This window comes from Macrotis lagotis, chromosome 1 (genome assembly GCF_037893015.1).
Source record: "Macrotis lagotis isolate mMagLag1 chromosome 1, bilby.v1.9.chrom.fasta, whole genome shotgun sequence".
NCBI classification, from domain to species: Eukaryota; Metazoa; Chordata; class Mammalia; order Peramelemorphia; family Peramelidae; genus Macrotis; species Macrotis lagotis.
This window is the reverse complement of record NC_133658.1, coordinates 265,633,459-265,654,838: the sequence shown is the minus strand read 5'-3', so window position 1 is coordinate 265,654,838 and position 21,380 is coordinate 265,633,459. Positions and strand designations below refer to the sequence as shown.

Genomic DNA, 21,380 nt, shown 5'->3' with positions numbered 1-21,380 from the left:
TATTTGATAGACATCTTAAACTCAACCTATCCCCAATCACCAGAACTCATTATCTCTGAACCTGCCCCACCTCCCATCTATTACAAAGGTTCATTAATTTTGCCTGTGCAATATCTCTGGACTATGCCTGTTCTCTCCCCTGGCACTGCCACCACTCTAGCACAGGCCTTCATCAACTCATACACCTTGTCTCCTGCAAGAGCCTGCTGGAGGGTCTGCATGCCTCAAATTTCTCTCCACTCCAACCCATCCTCTATTCCATGCCTAGAGTGATTTTCCTAAGTACAGGTCTAACCACATCACCCTCCACTTCCAATAAACTCTGATAGCTTCATATCACCTCTAGGATAAAATACAAAAATCCTCTGTTTGGAATTCAATGCCCTTTATAACCTGGACCCTTCCTACCTTTCCAGACTTCTTAGACCTTATACTCTAGATCACATACTTTGATCCAATGACATGGGCCTCTTGGCTATTTATAGAATAAGACACAGCATCTTTTGACTCTGAGTATTTGCCCTGGTTGTCCCCCATGGATGAAGTGCTTTCCCCTACTCTGCTCCAACTACTGACCTCCTGGGCTTCCTTTAAGTTCCAACTAAAATTCTACTTTTACAGGAAGCCTTTTCCAACCCCTCTTCATTCTAATGCCTTCTTTTTCTCAATTACTTCCTATTCAACCTGTATATAGCTTATGAATTTGTTTCCAAGTCATCCCCTCCTTTAGTTTATAAACTCATTGAGGGCAAGGACTGTCTTTTGACTCTTTTTTTTGTTTCCCCAGAACAAGGTGCTTATTAAGTATTTATTGATTAACTCAGCTCTGAATTTTTGGTGGATTAAATTTTCTTCTTTATTGTCTTCCTCTGCTACTCCAAATACTTTTTTGGAGAAGAGAAGAAAAGAATTAGAAAGGTAAAATTTATAGTTACCACAAAAGATTGTATTTCCTCTCGATCAATAGAATGGTGGACATAGATATTCCCATTAAGATTATCTTCAATAGAAAACAGACCAATTGGAGGCTTATCCACACCAGGCCCACTGACTATATATATTAAGGAATCATTGTAGTCCATATGATTGAATAGCTGTAAGTAAAAAACACCAAAAAAATGTTTTTTAAAAAAATCATCCTTCAAATAAATTGTTCCCAACCATTGGAGCAGGATATTTCCTCTCCCTCGTGTCCTATAACCAGTTTTCAAGTCTTGACCAATCTAATACTGCTACAGTGCCTATCCTATCAGCACCCTTATCTTTACCCACACTTTCTCATAAATCCTTAGCACCTCTCAGCTTGGCTATTGAAATAAAAAGAACTAAATAAAAGACTTAATTGGTCTCCCTACTTCCTTTATCTCCATTTTTCACACAGTTACCAAATTAATACTTCTAAAACACAAAATTTACCTTGTTATTTCCTACTCAAAAATCTTCAGTGGCTCCCTACTGCTTTTTTTTTTTTTTAGTTTTTACAAGGCAATGGGGTTAAGTGGCTTGCCCAAGGCCACACAGCTAGGTAATTATTAAGTGTCTGAGGCCAGATTTGATCTCAGGTCCTCCTGATTCCAAGGCCAGTGCTCTATCCACTGCACCACCTAGCCACCCCTTCTCTAGTGCTTTTTATATAGATAGAATAAAAACTTCAATCCTAAAGCCCTCCCACAATATGTCTTTCAGTTATCTTTCTGGTCTTAGTGCCTGATATTCTCCTTCATTTACTCCCAGTAAAATTGGTCTAAAAATTGTTCCCAGGACACAACATTCTATCACTTACTTCTATCTTTTTTTCACAAATCATGCTCCATGTTAAGTGTCACCTCCTCACTATTTTCCCTACTGTAGAATCCTTAACTTTCATTGTAGCACAGATTACAAAGCCTTTCCTTAAGCCCCCTTGTAGTTAGTGCTCTGTAAATTACTTTGTATACACATTGCTTTTTTTTTTTGTTGTTTATCCAAATACCTGTTGGTTCAGGGAAGTGACTGAAGTAAAATTGAACTGCTTTAGAGAGTGGACTGTTAAATTTTTCAGTGTGAGCATTAACACTTCAGAAATTGCAAAATATTACAAAACAGGACTTTAGTCATTGTTTTGTGGATTGTCTAAATTTAAGAAATTGTTAAGAATGTGCATTGTACTTAGAAATGTTTTGGAGAGAAGGTTCTTAAACATTTACCATCATACCTCTCATATCATATCCAGAGAGCATAGAATGAATGTAAGGTTCTCAAAGAAAGGAAGTTTTGACGTTTTTTTTATCTTTGAATCTTGGCTTGCACATGGTATTGTGGCATTAATTTTGAAGAAGCATATATCTTTGATTAAGGAATTATTGTTGTGAATCCTTTCAGGATTTTTATGTTTCCAATTGCTAGATTTTTAAATGTCGACTAGAGATAAAAGTAGATGCACACAAGGCTTACCTCTCCAACAAGCTTGGGGAATGGTCCTGGGTCTTCCTCTTTGAGCTCCAAGGTAGTGATAATCCATCTTCTTTTAAAACGTTTTAAAGGATGATGATCTTCTGCCTGGAGAATGTGTTAACAAAACATTGAAATCAAGCCATGATAAGAAAATTGTTGCAATATTGCTTTGAGGTGACATTGTATTATATGTTTATGAGTCTCACAAACTGTCCATAGCCTTACCTGAGAAGAAATGTCCTTTACCTTAAATCCCTGGTGACTCAATGTGACTTCATAAATATAAGCATTTTGGAGCTATTTTTATTTTGTTTTTCTGAAAACCAACACAAATCAGGGCACTGCAAATCTCTAGAATTTTAAACAAACTTATCAGAAAAAAATGATTGTAGCTTACACATTATTAAGCTTAGTACCTACCCTCATCTTTTCCTGATTGCTAAGTTCATCTTTTGCTGGTTGGAGACAGCTGGTTACAGTGACCTTGGAAACAAAAACTAAGTTAGTAGGTAATATACACATTGAAATATTCTTTTATAGGTCCATGCTGCAAAACAACAAAAAAAATGACCTTCATTTTAATAAAAAGGGGATGGGGCAGGATATTAGAAACTCTAATCACATGCAAAACCCAAAATAAAATTCAAAAATATATAAAAATATACTTTGTATATTCAGCTATTTGAAAATGTTAATTTGTTTAATTTTTTTATTATTCCACCCCAGTTATCTCATGCTATGGGGGATTTATTGTTGTTTAGTCATTTTTCAGTCATACCTAACTCTTCAAGATTCTAATTTGTGGTTTGCTTTTGGGGATTTTTTTTGCAAAGATATTACAGTGATTTGACATTTTTTTAGCTCATTTTACATATGAAGAATTGAGATGAACGGGATTAAGTGGATGTCCAGGGCAGAGCTAAGATGGCAGCACAAAACTAATAAGCTCTGGAACTTTTCCCTGCCAAAGATACATGAAGCCTCTACTCTGACACTCACACCACAGATACCACCAAGAAAAAGAGAAGATTCAAAGAAGTTTTCAACTGCAGACACTGTGGAGGATCTTCAGTGAACATTTGTCTCTTTGGGGGAAAAAGGGGAAGTAAAGTTCAAGAGGCGAGAATTTGGAGAAAGCAGCTCTTAGCCACAGTGCAAGCCAGGTCCCAACGACTTAATAATAATAGAGGTCCTGGCAGCTGGATAGGAAGTCAGCAGAGAGGATCCCAACCCTAAACAAAGTCTGAACCCTGAAAACAAGGGGTAAAAGACAAGACTGGGTTCGGAACATTCCTCTATTAAGTAAGAACCTGGACATAAAGGAGGGAAAAAAAAACACACCTCTACAAAAGCAAGGCCTAGACTGCATAGGCAACATTTTGGCCAACAACGAGCCAGGGACCAGACCCCAGTCCCAGCAAAATAAAAGCTTGGATCTATATTTCATATACCAAAACAGCAGAACTACAACAAAAATGAACAAAAAAGCTAAAAGTGTGCTCACTATAGAAAAATACTTCACAGTTAAAGATGACAACAATGCCATGTCTAGAAGAAAAAAGCAGTGAAACATCACTCATAGGAGAAGTATCAAAACAGTCTATAAACTGGACTCAAATACAAAAGTTCATTGAAGAGCTTAAAAAATAATTTAAAAACCAAAGAAGAGAGGAAGAAGAAAAATGGAAAAAAGAAATGAAAGTCATGCAGGAAAATTGTGAAAAGTTGAGCAGAGAATTCAACATCTTTAAAAAATTAACACAAAAGGTAATTGAAGAAAATGAAATTCTAAAAACTAGAATTTAACAGTTAGAAATCAATGAGTCTACAAGACTACAAGATTCCATCAAACAAAATGAAAAAGTTGAAAAAAACTGAAAAAAATGTAAAGTACCTTCTATACTATAAAGCAGCAAACATTAAAACTGCCTGGTACTGGTTAAGAAATAGAGTAATGGATCAGTGGATTAGGATAGATTCAAAAGAAACTGCAGTAAATGGCTACAGTAATCTACTATTTGACAAACCCAAAAACATCAGCCTCTGGGATAAGAAACTCATTATTTGACAAAAATTGTTGGGAAAAGTGGAAAAAAGTATGGCAAAAACTAGGAATAGATACACATCTCACACCCTATACCAAAATAAGGTCAAAATGGGTACAGAATTTAGACATAAAGAGCAATACCATAGAAAAATCATGGACCAATAAAATATTCTATCTACCTGATCTATGGAAAAGGGTTAACTTTATGACCAAACATGAATTAGACCACATTATAAACTGCAAAATGAATGATTTCCATATTAAATTGAAAGGCTTTTGCAGTAATAAAATCAATGCTGCCAAAATTAGAAGAAAAGTGGAAAGCTGGAAAACAATCTTCACAACCCAGGAGGATTATGATAGAATACTATTGTGCTGTAAGAAATGATGAGCAGGGATGCTTTCAGGAAAAAAAAAACCTGGAAAGACTTATAAGAATTGATGCAAAGTGAAATAAAAAGAACTGGGAAAACATTGTACATAGTAACAGCAATATTGAAAATTCTTAGAAAAAGGCACAAAATCAAATTAATTTTTACCCACTACAAATTCATGGAACAGAACCTCAAGTGGTTCCTTCCTGCTCATGACTATCCATTTAATCTACTTATATAAACAATGACTGCTCCAAGATATTTCTTCTCTCCCTCTTGTAATTCGAGTACATCAGCTAGCTGCTTCTTATACTGAAAAGATTCAGCTATCTTCCTTGAATTGCCTCAGCTTCCTTATTCTTCAAATCTTTTCAGCATCATCACCTTCTCTCACCTCTTTCCCCCAGTAACAGATGAGATAATTCTATTCCTGACCAAATCTAATCTCTCTCTACACAAGTTATTGATCCTATTTCCTTTTGCTTCCTCCAGAACCTGGCTAAAGTTGTAGCATCCTCTTTCTCTTTCACCTAAATCCTCTGCAACTTCTCAGAAAAATTTGAAGGAATTCTTACTACAGGCATACCTTGTTTTATTGTATGCAAGTCTAATGGCACTATTTTCCAAAAGCATGAGTTCAGCTACTGTGAATTTGTCACATTTTGGTAATTCTTGAAATATTTCAAACTTTTTCATCATCATAATTATTATTATGTTAAGTTGATCAGTGATCAGTGATTTTTGATACAACTATGTAATTGTTTTGGGGCACAGATGTTGAACTTAATTGATAAATGCTGTGCATTTTCTGATTACTCCACTCTTGGACTCTCCCTTTTCTTGGGCTCCCTATTTATTTCCTGAGATATAACAATATTGAAATTAGACCAATTGATAAGCCTGCAATATCCTCTAAGTCTTCAAGTGAAAGGAAGAGTCAACTAATTCAACAAACTTCATTATTATCTTATATTAATAAATTGCCACAAGCATGCCAGACTTCAGCAATAGCCAACCCAGACTTTAGCAACAATTACCCCCACCACCACCACCCGATCAGTCAGCAGCTATCAACATCAAGGCAAGACTCTCTACCAGGAATAAGATTACAATTTACTGAAATCTCAGATGTATTAGCATTTTTATCTATGAAGTATTTTTAATGAAAGTACATGCATTTTGACTTTTAGATTTAGTACTTACTGTTATACACTTAACAGACTACATTAAAGTGTAAACATAACTTTTATATGCACTAGATAACCAATAATTTTGTGTGATTTGCTCTGGAATTGAACTAACAACATCTCTGAGGCATGTACGCCTGTACAAAACAAAACCCCCAAAACCTCCCAATCCACCAATTATCTTATTTTTATCCTCCTAACAAATTTTTTTACAAAGCTGTTTATACTGAATATTTAACACCTGAAGTATATAGGGACCTGTTAAAAATGCACAAGGGTAACTTCCCAGGACATGACAGATATTTAAACAAAAGAACAGATAATCTTTAAAAAGGGAAAAACAATCACTTGAAAAAGGTTTAAGTTCATCAGTAAATGAAAAGATATAATTAAAACATCTTTGTGGTGCTATGTCAATTCATTAAATTGGGAAAGAAAGAAAAAATCAACACTGTAGCAATTTTAGAAAAACAGGTACATTCATTACTGGCAGAATTGAAAATCTCTAGAGTAATTTTGGAAACAAAATAGTAGAAGCTACAAAAAAGTAATCACAACATTTGACCCAATCATCTCACTGTTGAAAATATACTTTAAAAGTACTATCAAAGTCAAAAAAATAAAGAAAAAAAGGAAGAAAAAAGAAAGACTTATGTGCTCAAATATTTTCATAGTATCCATATGCTGTTCCAAAAACATAAAACAAAACTGGAAGCAATACAAATGTCCAGCAAAAGAGTAATGTAATAAAATACCATAATTAAATCATGACTGATATTCATGAGGAATACAAAAAATCTGGAAAGACATTTAGGAAATAACACAAATTGGAAAATAGCAGAGCTAGAATTAGGCACATATTAAGACCACACTTAAGAAAAAGAAGAAATTAATAGGAAGGGTCAAAGGATCATAAGAGATGAAAAGCAATGATATTTTATATGTTTAGATCTTTTAATATGTACTTATTGAGCAAATTAATTGTTTAATTTTTTATTGTTTTAAATATACAATTGAATTAAAAATAATTTCTATCTAATGCTACTACTTCTGTTCTACCCACTTTTAATAATCTCTCTATTAGACTTCTTCCCTTATCATAATACTAAAATTGTTTTCTTTAAATATTACAGTGACCCACAATCATCAAATTCAATGGTCTTTTGATTCAAATTTCATTTCTCTTGATTCTTCTGAAATTTATGAACTTTAACTTTTTTTTCCTTCTCATCTCTAATTGCAAGGAAGTTTTTCCTTGCATCAAGATTAAATGTATTGCTTTGCTGCCCTTTGGGACTAAACAGGGGAAAAAATTCTCTTTAAGTACTTAAGAGATCTCAAAATCCCTACATCTCATATATCTTCTCTCATTTAACATAAACATCCCCATTTCCTTCAACTAATCCCCTTAAGGCATAAGCCCCAAACTCTTCACTATCCTGATTGATAAATCATTGATAGCAAGATTTTTATTCCTCTAATCTTAGAAATTACTTCTTTTAACATAGCATTAGAATGTTCTTTGTTGACTAACATATCACGTGGTTGAAGCAAATTAAGCTTATAGTTCATCCCCCCATCTATTATCAGAAAATTGCTGTGTCTTTTCTATCTTTCATTTGCAAAACTCATTTTCTAAAATCAATTGTAAGACTTTTTCTTCATGCCTAATAGAATTTATCAGATATGACCCCAAGTTCTAAAATCCTTTAGACTGATTACTATTTTCAATGATTACCATTCCACCAATGCCTTTTGGTAAGTCACTGATAAAATCGTTAAATTCAAAAAGTCAAGCACAGATCCTTTGGGTACTTCTCTTCCAAACTGACATAGAACCATTAATGAATATTTGGTGGAGTCCAATCAGTTCAAAATTCATATAATTATTCTATTGCTTAGTCCAGATTTCTTCATCTTTTTTACAAAAGTAACATGAGAAGCCTAGTTGTACAATTTGCTAAACAGTTTAAGAATAGCTAAAACAGTCCCCTAACAATTTAATAACCTGATTAAAATAGGTTTAGTCTCATAAGACCTGTTTTTAATGAAGATATGCTGGTTTGGGGGATTACTACTTTCTTTTCTCTATGCTCAGAAATCATCTCCTTACTAGGACATCCTAGAATTTGGTCAGAAATCAAAACAAACATACAGATAAATAATTTACATTGTTGAATTCTTCTTTTATTAAAAACTGGACCATTGACCTCCAATCCTGCATTACAAAGATTTTTCAAAGACCACTGACAATATCTCAGCAATCACACCTACTGGTTCTTTTAGTAGAAAAGATATGATTTAATAGGTAGTATACTGGACTTAGACTAAAGAAAAGTTAGGTTAGAATACAATCTCAGATATTTATTAGCTATAGAACCATGTAGCGGTCACTTAATATTTCTAAACCTCACTTTTCTCATCCTCAAAGATGGGAAAATAGTACATAGCTTGTAGAATTATTGTAATGAAATGAGATGACTAGTGCTTCTCAGACTTCAAAGTTCTAGGTAAAAGTTAGCTTATTTTTACTACAACAGGAGGGAGCTCATCTGCAAAGGAGATAGCTAAGAGTTATCCTCCTTATCTTGGGTATCAGTTCACTGTTAAAAAAAAAATCAGAGGGGCAGCTAGGTGGCAAAGTGGATAGAGCTTAGACCCTGGAGTCAGGAGAACCTGACCTCAGACTTGCCACTTATTGGCTATGTGACCATTAACTTAACCCCTACTGCTTTGCCCTCTCCCAGTAAAAAAACATCTACTATTAACCATTTTTCCATTCTTTCCAATTCACAGATGATTCTACTTGTAAGAGAAAACAGAAATAAAACCAAAGAGTTGAAGTTATCTTCTTTCTATCACTAGTTAATTTATTAATAATTTAATAAGCATCCACTATTGGCCAGAGACCAGATGCTAGGGATATAAAAAACAAAACAAAACATAACAAACCAAACCAGTTTCTACCTTCAAGGAAGAAACATCTATAGGCCTATAAAAATAAATGCAAAATAGACATAAAATAATGGGGAGGCATGCACTGGCAGTTGTGGAAGGTCAGGAAAAGTTAGTAAAAAAAGATGATGCTTGAGTCGAGACTTGAAAGAAACTAGGAATTGTAAGAGCTAACGTAAAAAGACAAGGCATTTCAGGCATGAGGGATAGTAGATGCAAAAGTATGCGACAAACAGGAAGGTCACTTTGGCTTAATTGTAGAGTATTGAAGGGAAGTGATATATAATAAGGAGGAAAGGTATATTAAGATCAGGTTATGCAGTTTTGAATGTCTAAAGAAGAGTTGATATTTTACTCTATAGATGAAAGTGATATGGCTAGACCTGCCATTTAGGAAAGATCATTTTGGCAAAATCATTTTGACAGCTGTGTAGAGGATGGAATAGAGTGAAAAGAGGCTTGAGACAGGGAGAAAAATTGGGAGACTATTAGAAAATTCAGATGAAAGTGATAAGGAACTGAATCAGACTGTTAGTTATGTGATTAGAGAGAAAGCAACAGACTGTGGATGTAGGGAACAAGACTTGGTGGGATGAGGATGAATAACAATACACAGAGGAGAAAGGGAAGGAAATAGACAGCAGTTGAGTTTTAATTTAAAAAGGGGAAAAGATAAGAGGCAATTCCTGAACAAGAAGGGGTTAAATGCTCCTAGTAGGAAGAAGCTGTTTGTCCTCCAAAAAATCAAGGTGAGAGATCATCCAGAACAGATCAGAGAAAGAAGTTTTTGGTAATTTCCTGATCAGGAGAGCTGAGGTAGCCATGTGTCTAACTCAAAAATAAGAGAGTGATTTATTGACTTTTCAAAAGCAGAGATTCTCCCAGGACTTATCAAAGCGGAAGACAACTTCACTTCTGGTAAATCATATGGCTACCAATGAAACTGAAAGAAGGAACTTAAATAAATATTGTCCATAATTACGATGTCTTCAGCAGAAACCTGAATACCATAGAGACATAGATCATATTATCCTTATTGTGACCTTTTGAAGGAAGGGGATACAGAAGACAAAAATCCATTTGTGAAGCAAACATCTGGTTTGCCTGGGAATGGGGTTTGGACTTCTATGTCATCAATTAAAACACAGGAGTGACAAATTCCTGCATAGAGATAAAGTATACCTACCAAAATCCTTTAACAGTAAATTATTTGCTGTATCTCTTATAATCTAATCATTAGTCCTTGAAACTATAAAGGATGATGGGGGTAGAGATGCTTCAATGAAGCCAGCACACAAGTTAGATGCCATATGAAAAGCTACAATAAAGGAATACCAACTAGGATACCAATGTGAACACAGGAGACAAAATGCAAGAAAAAGGTAAAACCTATGGCTTCAAATGCCTCTACACAAGTAATGGGAATCATAAGTTCCAGCCTCCTGCTGTGTTCTGTCTAGACTCTAAGTATACCCCCTTGGGGCATTCAAGAGGCTCAGTTGGGCTCACTGGCTCTACTCCTCTCTGAAACTTGAGTACAAACTCCCCAAAGAATTTTATCTTCCGTGTATGACTGGTTCTCTTCCATGCTACCAGGGATCATGATCCTTGAAACTATTTCCTATCTGAACCCTTCCTTTCTTCCATCTCACCTCTCTGTCTGTTTCTCTCCTCACCCAGTACCCTCAAAGTCAACTTCACTGTGCCTCATCCTTCTCTAGTTATAGTCCATCTTTTTCTACTCCCACAGAAGCTAAAAGTAAAAATCCTCAGGATTAATAAAATTTGCATTCTTTACATTTCCCCTACAAATGCATATAAGTAATTTCTATCTCACAATGTCCAAGCATTTTTCAAACTGTCATCATCATCATCATCATCATCATCATCATCATCATCATTCTGTACAGATAAGGAAGAATAAAGGTTTCTTCCTTAGATGACTTGGAAAATATTTTATCTTTGTATCTTAGTTTTCCTTAGAAAAGAATTCAAACTAGGTATTATAACATACAAGGGTTTAACTTCATATAGAAAATTTCCCTTAACTCTTGAGTTAACAACATTTCAGAAATATGGGAATGACAGGAAAAAAAAGTCAGTCACATATTGGACATGCATAATGATCACACCTTCAATTATACCAGTTAAAATGATTGTTGATTATGCTCCCTTTGAATAAAATCTGTGATATATTAGTACTTTAGTTATAACATTATTTATCAACCTATCATTATAAGGGTAAGAGTAAGAAAATAAATCTCCATCAAAGTAAAAATTTGTACAGTAGATTAATTTTGTAAATTAAAATGAATAAAATAAAGGCATAAAATAATCAACCAAAGAAATAAATGTAAAGAGGAAGAACACAAGAAAGCAGCAAAACAAAGGATATCCTGGAACTTTGTTGAAGAATCTTATGCTTGTTTCCAACCATTTTACAGAATGAGTTAGTATTTTTATCATTGAGTTGTTGTTTTTTAAGTACATAAAGAAGAAATTTTTAGAGTCAAATGTCACTTGGCAGAAAGTGTTGATAGGTTACATTATCGATAAGGGTAACCACAAAACTCTCTTTTAAAAAAATAATTTAACCTCAAATATTCTTTGAGTGACCACTCTATAATCAAGACTTATGGAAAATAAAAAATGTGACCATAGTTCAGCTCCAAGAATTAAGGGCCTGGAGTCAGGAAGATCTGAATTCAAATGCAGCCTCAGATGTAAATTAGCTATGTGATCCTGGATAAAGTATAAAATGGTTGTCTGTTTGCCTATATAGAGTTGTCATGAGGACTAAATGAAACAACATTTGTAAAGTGCTTCTTTGCTTCATCTCTTTCTCCTTTTCCCTCTTACTTCCTTACTCCCTTCTCCTTCCCTCTTACTATCCTTTCTTTCTTCCCCAAGAACCCAGGTTCACCTTGATGTTACAATGATGCACTGGAATAAGATTTTTTTGGATTTGATTTTATTTTTGTGGAAAAGTATCAATGTAAACAACAACCCAGGAAGTCAAATTTCTTACCTAAAGAAATCATTCAAAGACCAACAAAAATTACTTTGGAGTGCCTGTTGATTTTGTATCTGTCTCTATCTCTCATCATTAAGATGGAAAAACAGTTTTAATTGCATTTTTCCTTATGTGAAATATAAGGTTTCCATAACTGCATGTCATTGTCTCCATTCACTTGTAATTTTCAATGAATTTTTTTAGGAGGAGACTGAAGACTGATCTGAATCAGTCTTCTAAGTTTGAACAATGATCTTGAGCAAATGGAAAGAGAAGTTTGTGTTAGTATGTCAATTTCGTTTTCATGAAATTAAAGCTAATTAGCTAAGTAGAATTTCCTTTTATATTGGCTATGTAGGTTAAAATCAAAGTGAACTCATTTAATTCTCCAAGTCTCTTCCCAAGCCTTTCTTACTGGCAAGGTCTTTAAGTTTTGTACAACTAAAGTGGTTTACAGAAATTTAAAGCTAAAAGGGACCTTAGAGAACAGTGGTTTCTTTTCTTTCCCCTCGCTACTACAGTAACTGCATTAAGGAAGAAAATCCACCAAGGAAAGTCTAGACTTTATAATTTGATACCTATTCACAAAATTTTAATACAAGAGTATATAGAGGGGAGGGGGAATGACATTACATTTCAGCTGCTCAAATAGTACATAGAAATTTCGAGTCTGGAAACAAAAAAAAAACTGAGTAGAAGAGTCACTGTTCTTGAAGGGTAGAGAAGTAGTAGGGCGTGAAGTGAAAAGAATATTGGATTTTTAGCTAGAAAACCTGTGTTTCATACTCAATTTCTGTTAATTATCAAGAAAGGCCCTTACCATATGGTCCCATATGTAAGATAAAGAGACTGGACTAGTAGGTCTCTAAAGGTTCTTTCTGTTCTAAAACCTATGATCCTACAAACTCAAAGTTCAAGCAAAAGAGTAAGCAAAATCATAAGCAGGAAACCTAGCATGCAGGGTGAACTCTGTTACAAAGGCAAGAATGGTGGTGTCATTATAGAAGATGGTCTGAGCCAGGATTTGGTTGCACCAGGAATGGAAGAAGTTCATTTCCTTAAGAGTGCATCCACTGTGGTAGTCAGAGCCATAGTGTTGGAAGAAGTGGACTCTAGGATCCTTAGAGAAATATGTCTCCATAAGGGCTATTATGCCATAGGTTTTAAAGGCTGGTAAGGAACACATGGTGAGGTAAACAAAGAAACTACCTTTTTCAACCTTGTTGGTCCTCAGGCCAAAACCCCAGTTTTCTGCTAGTTATGGTTCTGAATGAAGGGGAGGAACAGAAGCAACTTTTAACTTCTTAAAGTGTTAAGCCTTCTTATATCTAATCACTTCCATGTACTTTCAACAAATATCTGATTATTTTTCATCAGATCACTTTATCATTTGGTGCTTCATAATTCAGATGTAACTATTTTCATATAATAGTCAAATCAGTAATTGAAACAGAAAACACCAGAAGTCTCATAAGTTTACTTCATATTCAACTCTGACTCAAACACTGAAGGGAGAATTGAAAGTTCCAGCAAAGTACTTCACCCTTGAAGGAAATGAGCACCTTTGGTGGGATTATGGGATTTTATTATAAATAATATAAAAATAATTTAATCCAGTTACAGATGAGGAAACTAAGATCAGGAGAGAGAGAAAAGAGCCTTGCCCAAGACACACAGGCAGTAATAATAAAATATTGGCAATAGGGAATATTTTGTGTAAAGAGGTGAACTGACTTCCAAGATTTGTAAATATTATTCTATTTCAAGTCCTTTTGGAGTGCTTGGGGTACTATTTAAATAGATATCAAAGGGTCAGATCAGGAGTTTATTTCCTTTTTCTTCAGAATAAAGTCCACAGTATAATCCTATCTATATGTCAATTAAACATTAGAGTAAAATTCTGTTTAAGTTTGAAAAATAAAATCATTCATCTGATTCAATAGGAGTAGAAAGCTGGCCTTTGAATCAGGAAGATCTGGTTTGAACCTTTGCCTTCAACATATAAAGTCTGGCAAGTCACATAACCTTTCAGTGACCCCAGTTATTGGCTGCACTTTTGTAGAGGAAGTTTGCTCTTTAAAAGTTCTCTCCAACCCAATTTAATCACAGGTGCTGCCTTTTATCTTATATTTATTTTTATTATATATATATATATATATATATATATATATATATATATGTTTATAAATGGTCACCTTTCACTGAAATCCTCTTCCAAAGTATTCCAATGGCATAGAATTAACCCTGGATTCTCAACACCTGGCAAGCTCTGATAGAAGGTCAAATATAGTCCCAGAGATGAATTATAGAACCTGGTTAATTGCTAGGGACTTTAATTCCCTGAGAATTGGCTACTAGATGAGAATTTTTTGGGGGGTGGGTGGCAGTGCAACTCATGAAGACTTCCACTAAAGTATAATTTGTATGGGTGATAGTAGAACGCATGTTGATGAAATTGTGGAACTTTTCAAAATGGAAGCAAGAAAATTCTTTTGATGGTATTGATTTGGACCATGAATGTATCCCAAACTCCTGGCCACTAAGATCAAACAAGACATGACATCTCTTCCCAGAATTAAAATTTCCATTTCATGCTGCAAAACAGGGAACAGCAAAGAATGAAATTTTTCTTTTTTTTTTTAAAGAAGAAACCAGTTGAGTGGAAAATGATATTCATGATCCTTTTTCCTCTCTAGAAAACCATTTCTTCATAGTCATAGTTCACACTTATATAATACTTTAAGCTTTACAAAGCATTTTCATCCCAAAACTGTATAGTTGATAGGTAACAACCAAATCTGACAATTTTGCAGAGCCAAGTGTTAAACACAGATTTTTTTTAATCTTAATTCTATGAAAAAAATGAATTCTTTATGTTCTAATACCCTTACTGTAAGGCGAGGTCCATAAAGAGTTGGCCTCAGAAACATAACTGGCTGTGCAACCAGGCCAAATCATTTACCCTCTCAGGGTTGTAGATCATTCTCTAAAAAACTGAAGAAAAAAAAAATCTGCATTGATAGAAGTTGTTTTCACATTTCAGGGGTTCCCTACCATTCAGCTCCTTCACCTTATATAGCTGTTTCAGTTCATACAAGGCTTGTTAGATTTTTCTGAAACTGTCCCTTTTCTAATTTTTCTTCATTTTCATTTTCATAATCATACAATGACTAATTTGATTCAGACATGTATAATAATAATCATGCTTCATTCTCAAATTTTGTTGGGCAAAACCTAAGAATTGTACTTTATAATACCTCAGAAATAATTTTAATAAGAAAATAAATACAATCGTCATTCATGAAATGCACTGACCAGGTGCAATATCCTTTTTTCTCCTCCAAAGAATACTCTTTTTTTTTAATTTGCAAGATCATCAGGGTTAAATGACATGACTTGCCCAGAAATACACAGCTAGTAAGCATCAAATGTCTGAGGCTGAATTTGAACTGTGGTCCTCTGAATCCAAGGGAGTGCTTTAACCACTGCATCACCTAGCTGACCCTGAGAGTACTCTTGCAGTATTATTTTGCTATACACCCTCCTAAAATCTCCTTTTATAGAGGGCTCACAATTTTCTAGCATACTTTTAATTTCTCAATAGTTGGTCTTTTTAGTTTGGATTGTACATATGTCCGCTGCCCCACAGAAATAGGTACCTTCTGCCAGGCCCTTTTGTCCTCCTCATGAAATTATAAACTCCTTGAGGGTAGGGACTGCCTTTTTTTTATCCCCTATCCACATTAATTAAAGGGCACATAGTAGGAATTTGATAATTGCTCATTGCCTATACCTACATGAACAGAGATGTGAAATTTTAAAATAAAATAAAAAAAAACTGCTGCACAGGTTTCATGAGAAACTTCCCAAGGTTCTATTAATTAATAGCAAACTGTCCCTATAAGCAGCAACATTATATTGCCCCTATTAGAAGGGGTTCTTCAATTTCTTTGATGGACTTATGATAAAGAATGCTATCCAAGTATCCTCCTCAGTATTTACCTACATCTGTGAAATTTGAGAAATGGATCAGATGCCCATTGTGTTTCCTTCCAGTTTTATTTTCTATTTATCCTGGCTATAGCTTGCTTTGTCTATATTATTATTTTTTTTTAGTTTTTGCAAGGCCATGGGCTTAAGTGATTTGCCCAAGGTCACACAGCTAGGTAATTATTAAGTGTCTGAACTTGGACTTGAACTCAGGTCCTCCTGACCCCAGGGCCGGTGCTCTATCCACTAAACCACCCAGCCGCCCCTGTCTATATTATTTGTAAATTGGATTGTGAGCTCCTTGAGGGCAGGAATTGTCTTTAGCTCAGTAGTGATAATGGCTCATTAATAAGTACAGACTGATTTAAAAAAAAAAAGAATGCTATCCACCCCAAAAGGCACAGCCGATGTGCCTGAATACAGACCAAACAAAGCCCACTTTTTTTTTTCTGGAGTTTCCCTCTCTTTGGGGGGGGAGGGGTATGTTTACATTTACCACCTGACTGCCAGCTCTGTTTACCGCGCTATGCATTTTTAACCCGCGCCTCGGTGGCTTGCTTTCTCACCAGAGTGGGAGGAAGGAGAGAATCTGGAGCTCAAGGTTCTGGAACCTAATTCTGGAACTTGCTTTTGCATGAGCTGGGGAATTTAAAAATAAAAAATGAAAAAAAATCATCTATTTTTGCTAGATATTGTATGAAGTAAAGGTTAAATGTCCCCAGGTCTGTGATTGTATTTCGGGAGGCGCCTGGGGAAAGCGGCCACCCTCCGAGGAGGCTCGCGCTGTGCTCCCCTCGCACCTGCCCGGCGCGGTTGGGCCGGGCTGGGCAGCCTCCGGGAGCCGGAGCCGAGATGGAGTGAGCGCATCTTGCAGATCTCTGGGGGTGGCGCAGCCCGATTCCCGCGAGTCCAGATCTCGCCTCCTTACCCCTCCCCGCCAGTTTCTGAACTGCGGCTCGTGCCCAGACTCACCAGCATCACAAAGGCCCCGAGGACCCGCATGCCTGGAGCGGACGAGGCGCGGCGGCCGCGCGGTCCTGGGCCGGGATGCTGGGCCGACCTCCCGGTAAGAGTCCCAGGCTTGCTGCCAGCTGTCCCTTAAGAAGGCTTCCCCCGCCCCTCGCTCACGCCCTGCGCTCCCTCCTCCGAGCCCCGGGCGCAGCCCTGTAGAGCGACTGCCCGAGCCTTGGCTGAGCTCCCCCGCTGCTGCCAGCCCCGCAGAGGCTTGGCACGGCAGGCACCGAGGAGGGGCGTGGGGAGGGGCCGGGGTGGGGAGCAAGCTGAGCCCATCAGAGTGGGGGTAGGGGTGGGGCACGGGAGAGTGGAGGCCCTCAAATGCGGCATGCCCTCCCGCCAAAAGAAAAAATGCGGGGCTCACTTCTCAGGGAAATGCCCCACAGGTGCTTCGGGCGCATTTTGATATTCAATCTGTCTTTGAAGGATAGAAAAATGTTCTAAGAGATCTAAAAGAAATGATTAAATTTGCTAGTTTTAATTCAGCGGCAGGTGAGTCTTCAAGGTAGCCCACGAGTCCCCCTCAAAGAAAGCCTCTGAGAAAGAGTCCACAAGGAAGGTTCTCTAACTCTGAACTGCCAGAGCACCGAGAGTAGGTTAAGGGAGGGAGAGACAGACATCTCTACCCGGGATCTCTTACCGGCCTAGTGGAAAGACTGCTGCTGCTGTGGGAGCAAATGTCGGTGCAGTTTCCTGGGCAAGTCACTTGCTTTCCATGGGATTTGTCCCCACAACTTTAAATGAGAGTTTTATACTAAGTCGGAGGATCTTCATCGTTTTGTGTTTCATGGACTCTTTTGGAGGTCCGAAGCCTAGGCCCTTGTCGCAGAAAGCTTTTAAATGTGCGGATGGATAGATAGCTAGATAGATAGGTAGCCTTTGAGCCTTATCTCAGAAAGTTTTTAAATGTGTAGATGGATAGATAGCTAGATAGATAGGGTAGCCTTTGAGCCCTATCTCAGAAAGTTTTTAAATGTGTAGATGGAGAGAGAGAGAGAGAGAGAGAGAGAGAGAGAGAGAAGAGAGATGCCAGTGGGCCCTATCTCAAAAAGTCTTTAAATGTGTAGAAAGATGGAGAGATAGACAGCCAGACAGAAGGAAAATAATTATTATGAAAGTTAGCAAAATTTTAAATTATAAAATTTCATTTTTTTTTCAGCTTAAAAACAAGACTCCTATGGCAGAAAGAGCATCACACCAGTATTCTGAGACCTGGTTCTACTTTTGGTTCTTTCAACTATTAAGCTAAGGGATCTTGGAATTGCTTCCCTTCTCTTGATCTCAGTTTCCTCATCTTTACAATGAATGACTTGGATTAGCTCTCTAGAACTCTGTCCAACTCTGACATTCTGGAATTTTTTTTAAAGCTTCACTTGACACTCTTTTTTTTTCCGGTTAGTGCTGTGGGTTAGTGCTGTCACCCCCTTGTGGTGGTGTTAGTGAATGGATTCTTCTATCCTCTAGGAAAAACAACACCTTTCTTAAACACTTAGATTCGTAAGGAGTAATCTTAAATAATTCGATTTGAACTTCTGCCTTCAGATCAGAAAACTGTTTTCATAGTAAAAAAATTCTTTGTTTCAAGTAGAAGGCAAGTTTAAATGATTATATTTACAACAATGGAGATAAAGTGTACAAATTTTCTTTTAAGAGATTCAGCTTGGTAGAGTGAAACTAGTACTGGACTTGGGAATTAGGGAAAAAACTCAGGTTTTGAATCCCACCTTTGCCACTTTCTGTATAATCCCTGTGTGAGATATTTACTTCTATGAGCCTCAGTTTCCTCATTTGTAAAATGGGGTTAACTATTCATGTTCTTCTCTCATATTTTTATCTGAAGACAAAATGAAATGACATATGTAAAGTCTCCTGCAAAAATTTAAGAGAGATATATAAATGCTATAGCATAGGATCATAGAGCTGAAAGGATTGCAAAAGCTATCTTTTCTAAATAGTCATTTCACAGATGAGAAAAACGAGACTTGAGATCACTTGCAATATTTCAGATTTTTCATAATTAGACTGATTTTCCTTAAGGAATCCAACTTATGTATTATTATAATCTAGAAAGGCAGATGTACTTTTAAAATATTTCATCAGCCACAAGGTGGCAATTCTCATAAAGCAAAATTATGCAGAAGGTGTAAATAACAGCTCCAGGGGAAGCTTCACAAGATGAGAGATTCTGAACCAGAAGAACTTTAAAGATATAATCCAACTTCCTCATTTTACACATGAAGAAACTGAGGTCCAGAGAAATGGAAGTTATTTCCTCGATTGTAACAAATGTAGTCAGTAATATACCTGGAATTTGAACCCAGATTTTTTTATTTGAGTGTTGTTCCCCCCCACTATATCAGAAACATTAAAATACTTTAATGGTTCAAGAGATATTTTAAAATTAACTACCCATTAGGGGCTTCAATTTATATGTTGAGTTTTGTTTCCCCCCCTTGGATATTCAGTATTATGCACAAAGTGTAAGAGATAAAAGAATCTCTAAGGAGGAATGAAGATCAGAAGTTAGATAGTCTGCTTCTATACATCGATACACTCAATCAGCATAGCTTCATGACTTTTCCCCAAAGGGGTAAACAGTATAGGATCAGAAATGATAGAATTGACTTTTTTTGAGATTGGGAACTCCTTTGACAGTCTGGTGAAACCTGTGGAACCCTCTCAGAATGGTGGTTTTAAATGTATAAAATAAAATACATGGGATTATAGTACCATTATAATGGTACTAAAATGGCAGATATTTAGATTAGAAATCCCTTGCCTTGTTAGCTGTTATCTTAAGTTAAATATTGGTAAGACCGGAATTCCATATCAAGGTAAAAAGAAAAGAAAGTGCTAGGTTGAAATTCTTAAACTACTAATTTAAAATTAAGAATTTCACTCTCTACCAAGATGAGGTCAAAATGGATAATGATATAGACATAAAAGGTGATACCATAAGCAAATTAGGAGAGCAAGGAATAGTTTACCAGGCAGATCTATGGAAAAGGGAAGAATTCATGACTAAACAAGAGAGGGAGGGAAAATATTAGGAAATACAAAATGGATAATTTTTATTTTATTAAATTTTTGATACATTTTGATTAAATTGCACAAACAAATCTGATACAATCAAGATTAGAAGGAAATCAGAAAGCTCAGAAATAATATTTACAATGTTTTTGATAAAGGCTTCATTTCTCAAATATATAGAGAAAAGAATCAAATTATAAAAATACAAGTCATCCCCCAAATGAAAAATGGCAAAGGATATTAGCAAGCAGTTTTCAGATAAAGTAATTAAAGCTATCTGTAAGCATATGAAAAATGATTTAAATCATTTTTTCCTTTTATTTTTAAAGTTTTTTTTGCGAGGCAAATGGGGTTAAGTGGCTTGCCCAAGGCCACACAGCTAGGTAATTATTGTCTGAGACCAGATTTGAACCCAGGTACTCCTGACTCCAGGGCCGTTGCTTTATCCACTGTGCCACCTAGCCACCCCTAAATCACTATTGATTAAAATAATTAAAATTCTGAGGTACTACCTCACTCACATCAGATTGGCTAATATGACAGGAAAGAAAAATGATAAATGTTGGAAGGGATATGAAAAAACTGGAATTTTAATGTATTGTTGAAGTTGTGATCCTAATCATTCTAGAGAGAAACTTGTAAATTTATAGTCCAGAGGGCTATAAAACTGTTCATATTCTTTGATTGAGCAACACCACTACCAAGTCTCTATACCAAAGATAAAAAAAGGAGAAAGGAACTGTACAAAAATATTTATTGCCACACGTTTTATGGTACCAAAGAATTGGAAAATAAGGGGATGCCCATCTTGGGGAATGGCTGAACAAGTTTTGGCATATGAATGTAAAGGAATACTATTGTTCTAAAAGAAATGATGAGCAGATAGATTTTGGGAAAACCTAGAAAAAGTTAACATGTACTGAAGCTGAGTGAAGTGAGCAGTAGAACATTGTATAAAATAACTGCAACACTGTATGATCAACTATAATAGATTTCACTCTTCATGACAATTCTAAAAACTTGCAATGGAAAATGTCATCCACATCCACAGAAAGAACTATGAAGTCTTAATGTAGATTAAAGCATATTTTTACATTTTTATTAATGTTTTTGTTTTTTTTCTTCCTCATGGTTGTTCCTTTTGTTCTCAAAATATGTGATGTGGTCATGTAAAACCTGATTCTTTGCAGTCTTGGGGAGGGGGTGTAAAGGGGGAGGAGAAAAATTTGTAATTTAAAATCCAAAACTATATTTACATGTAATTGAAAAAATAAAATACTATTAAGTTAAAAAATAAAATTAAGAACAAACCTTGAGCAATATGCTGGGTCTCGAGT

The 21,380-nt window shown here is 35.9% G+C and overlaps 1 protein-coding gene across 1 annotated transcript in view; it reads right to left on the bottom strand.

Annotated features, from left to right (window-relative positions):
• The window catches only part of LOC141504957 (cadherin-like protein 26), a 61,513-nt gene extending 44,467 nt beyond the window's left edge, over nucleotides 1–17,046 (bottom strand). Inside the window, exons 1-4 of the mRNA XM_074210377.1 lie at nucleotides 16,972–17,046; nucleotides 2,854–2,916; nucleotides 2,434–2,538; nucleotides 936–1,094 (exon numbers count right to left, since the gene is read on the bottom strand). Coding sequence (XP_074066478.1) covers nucleotides 936–1,094; nucleotides 2,434–2,538; nucleotides 2,854–2,916; nucleotides 16,972–17,001 — 357 coding nt within the window. The 5' untranslated portion in view covers nucleotides 17,002–17,046. The remainder of the gene's footprint in view (nucleotides 1–935; nucleotides 1,095–2,433; nucleotides 2,539–2,853; nucleotides 2,917–16,971) is intronic.
• Between the last annotated feature and the right edge of the window lie 4,334 nt (nucleotides 17,047–21,380).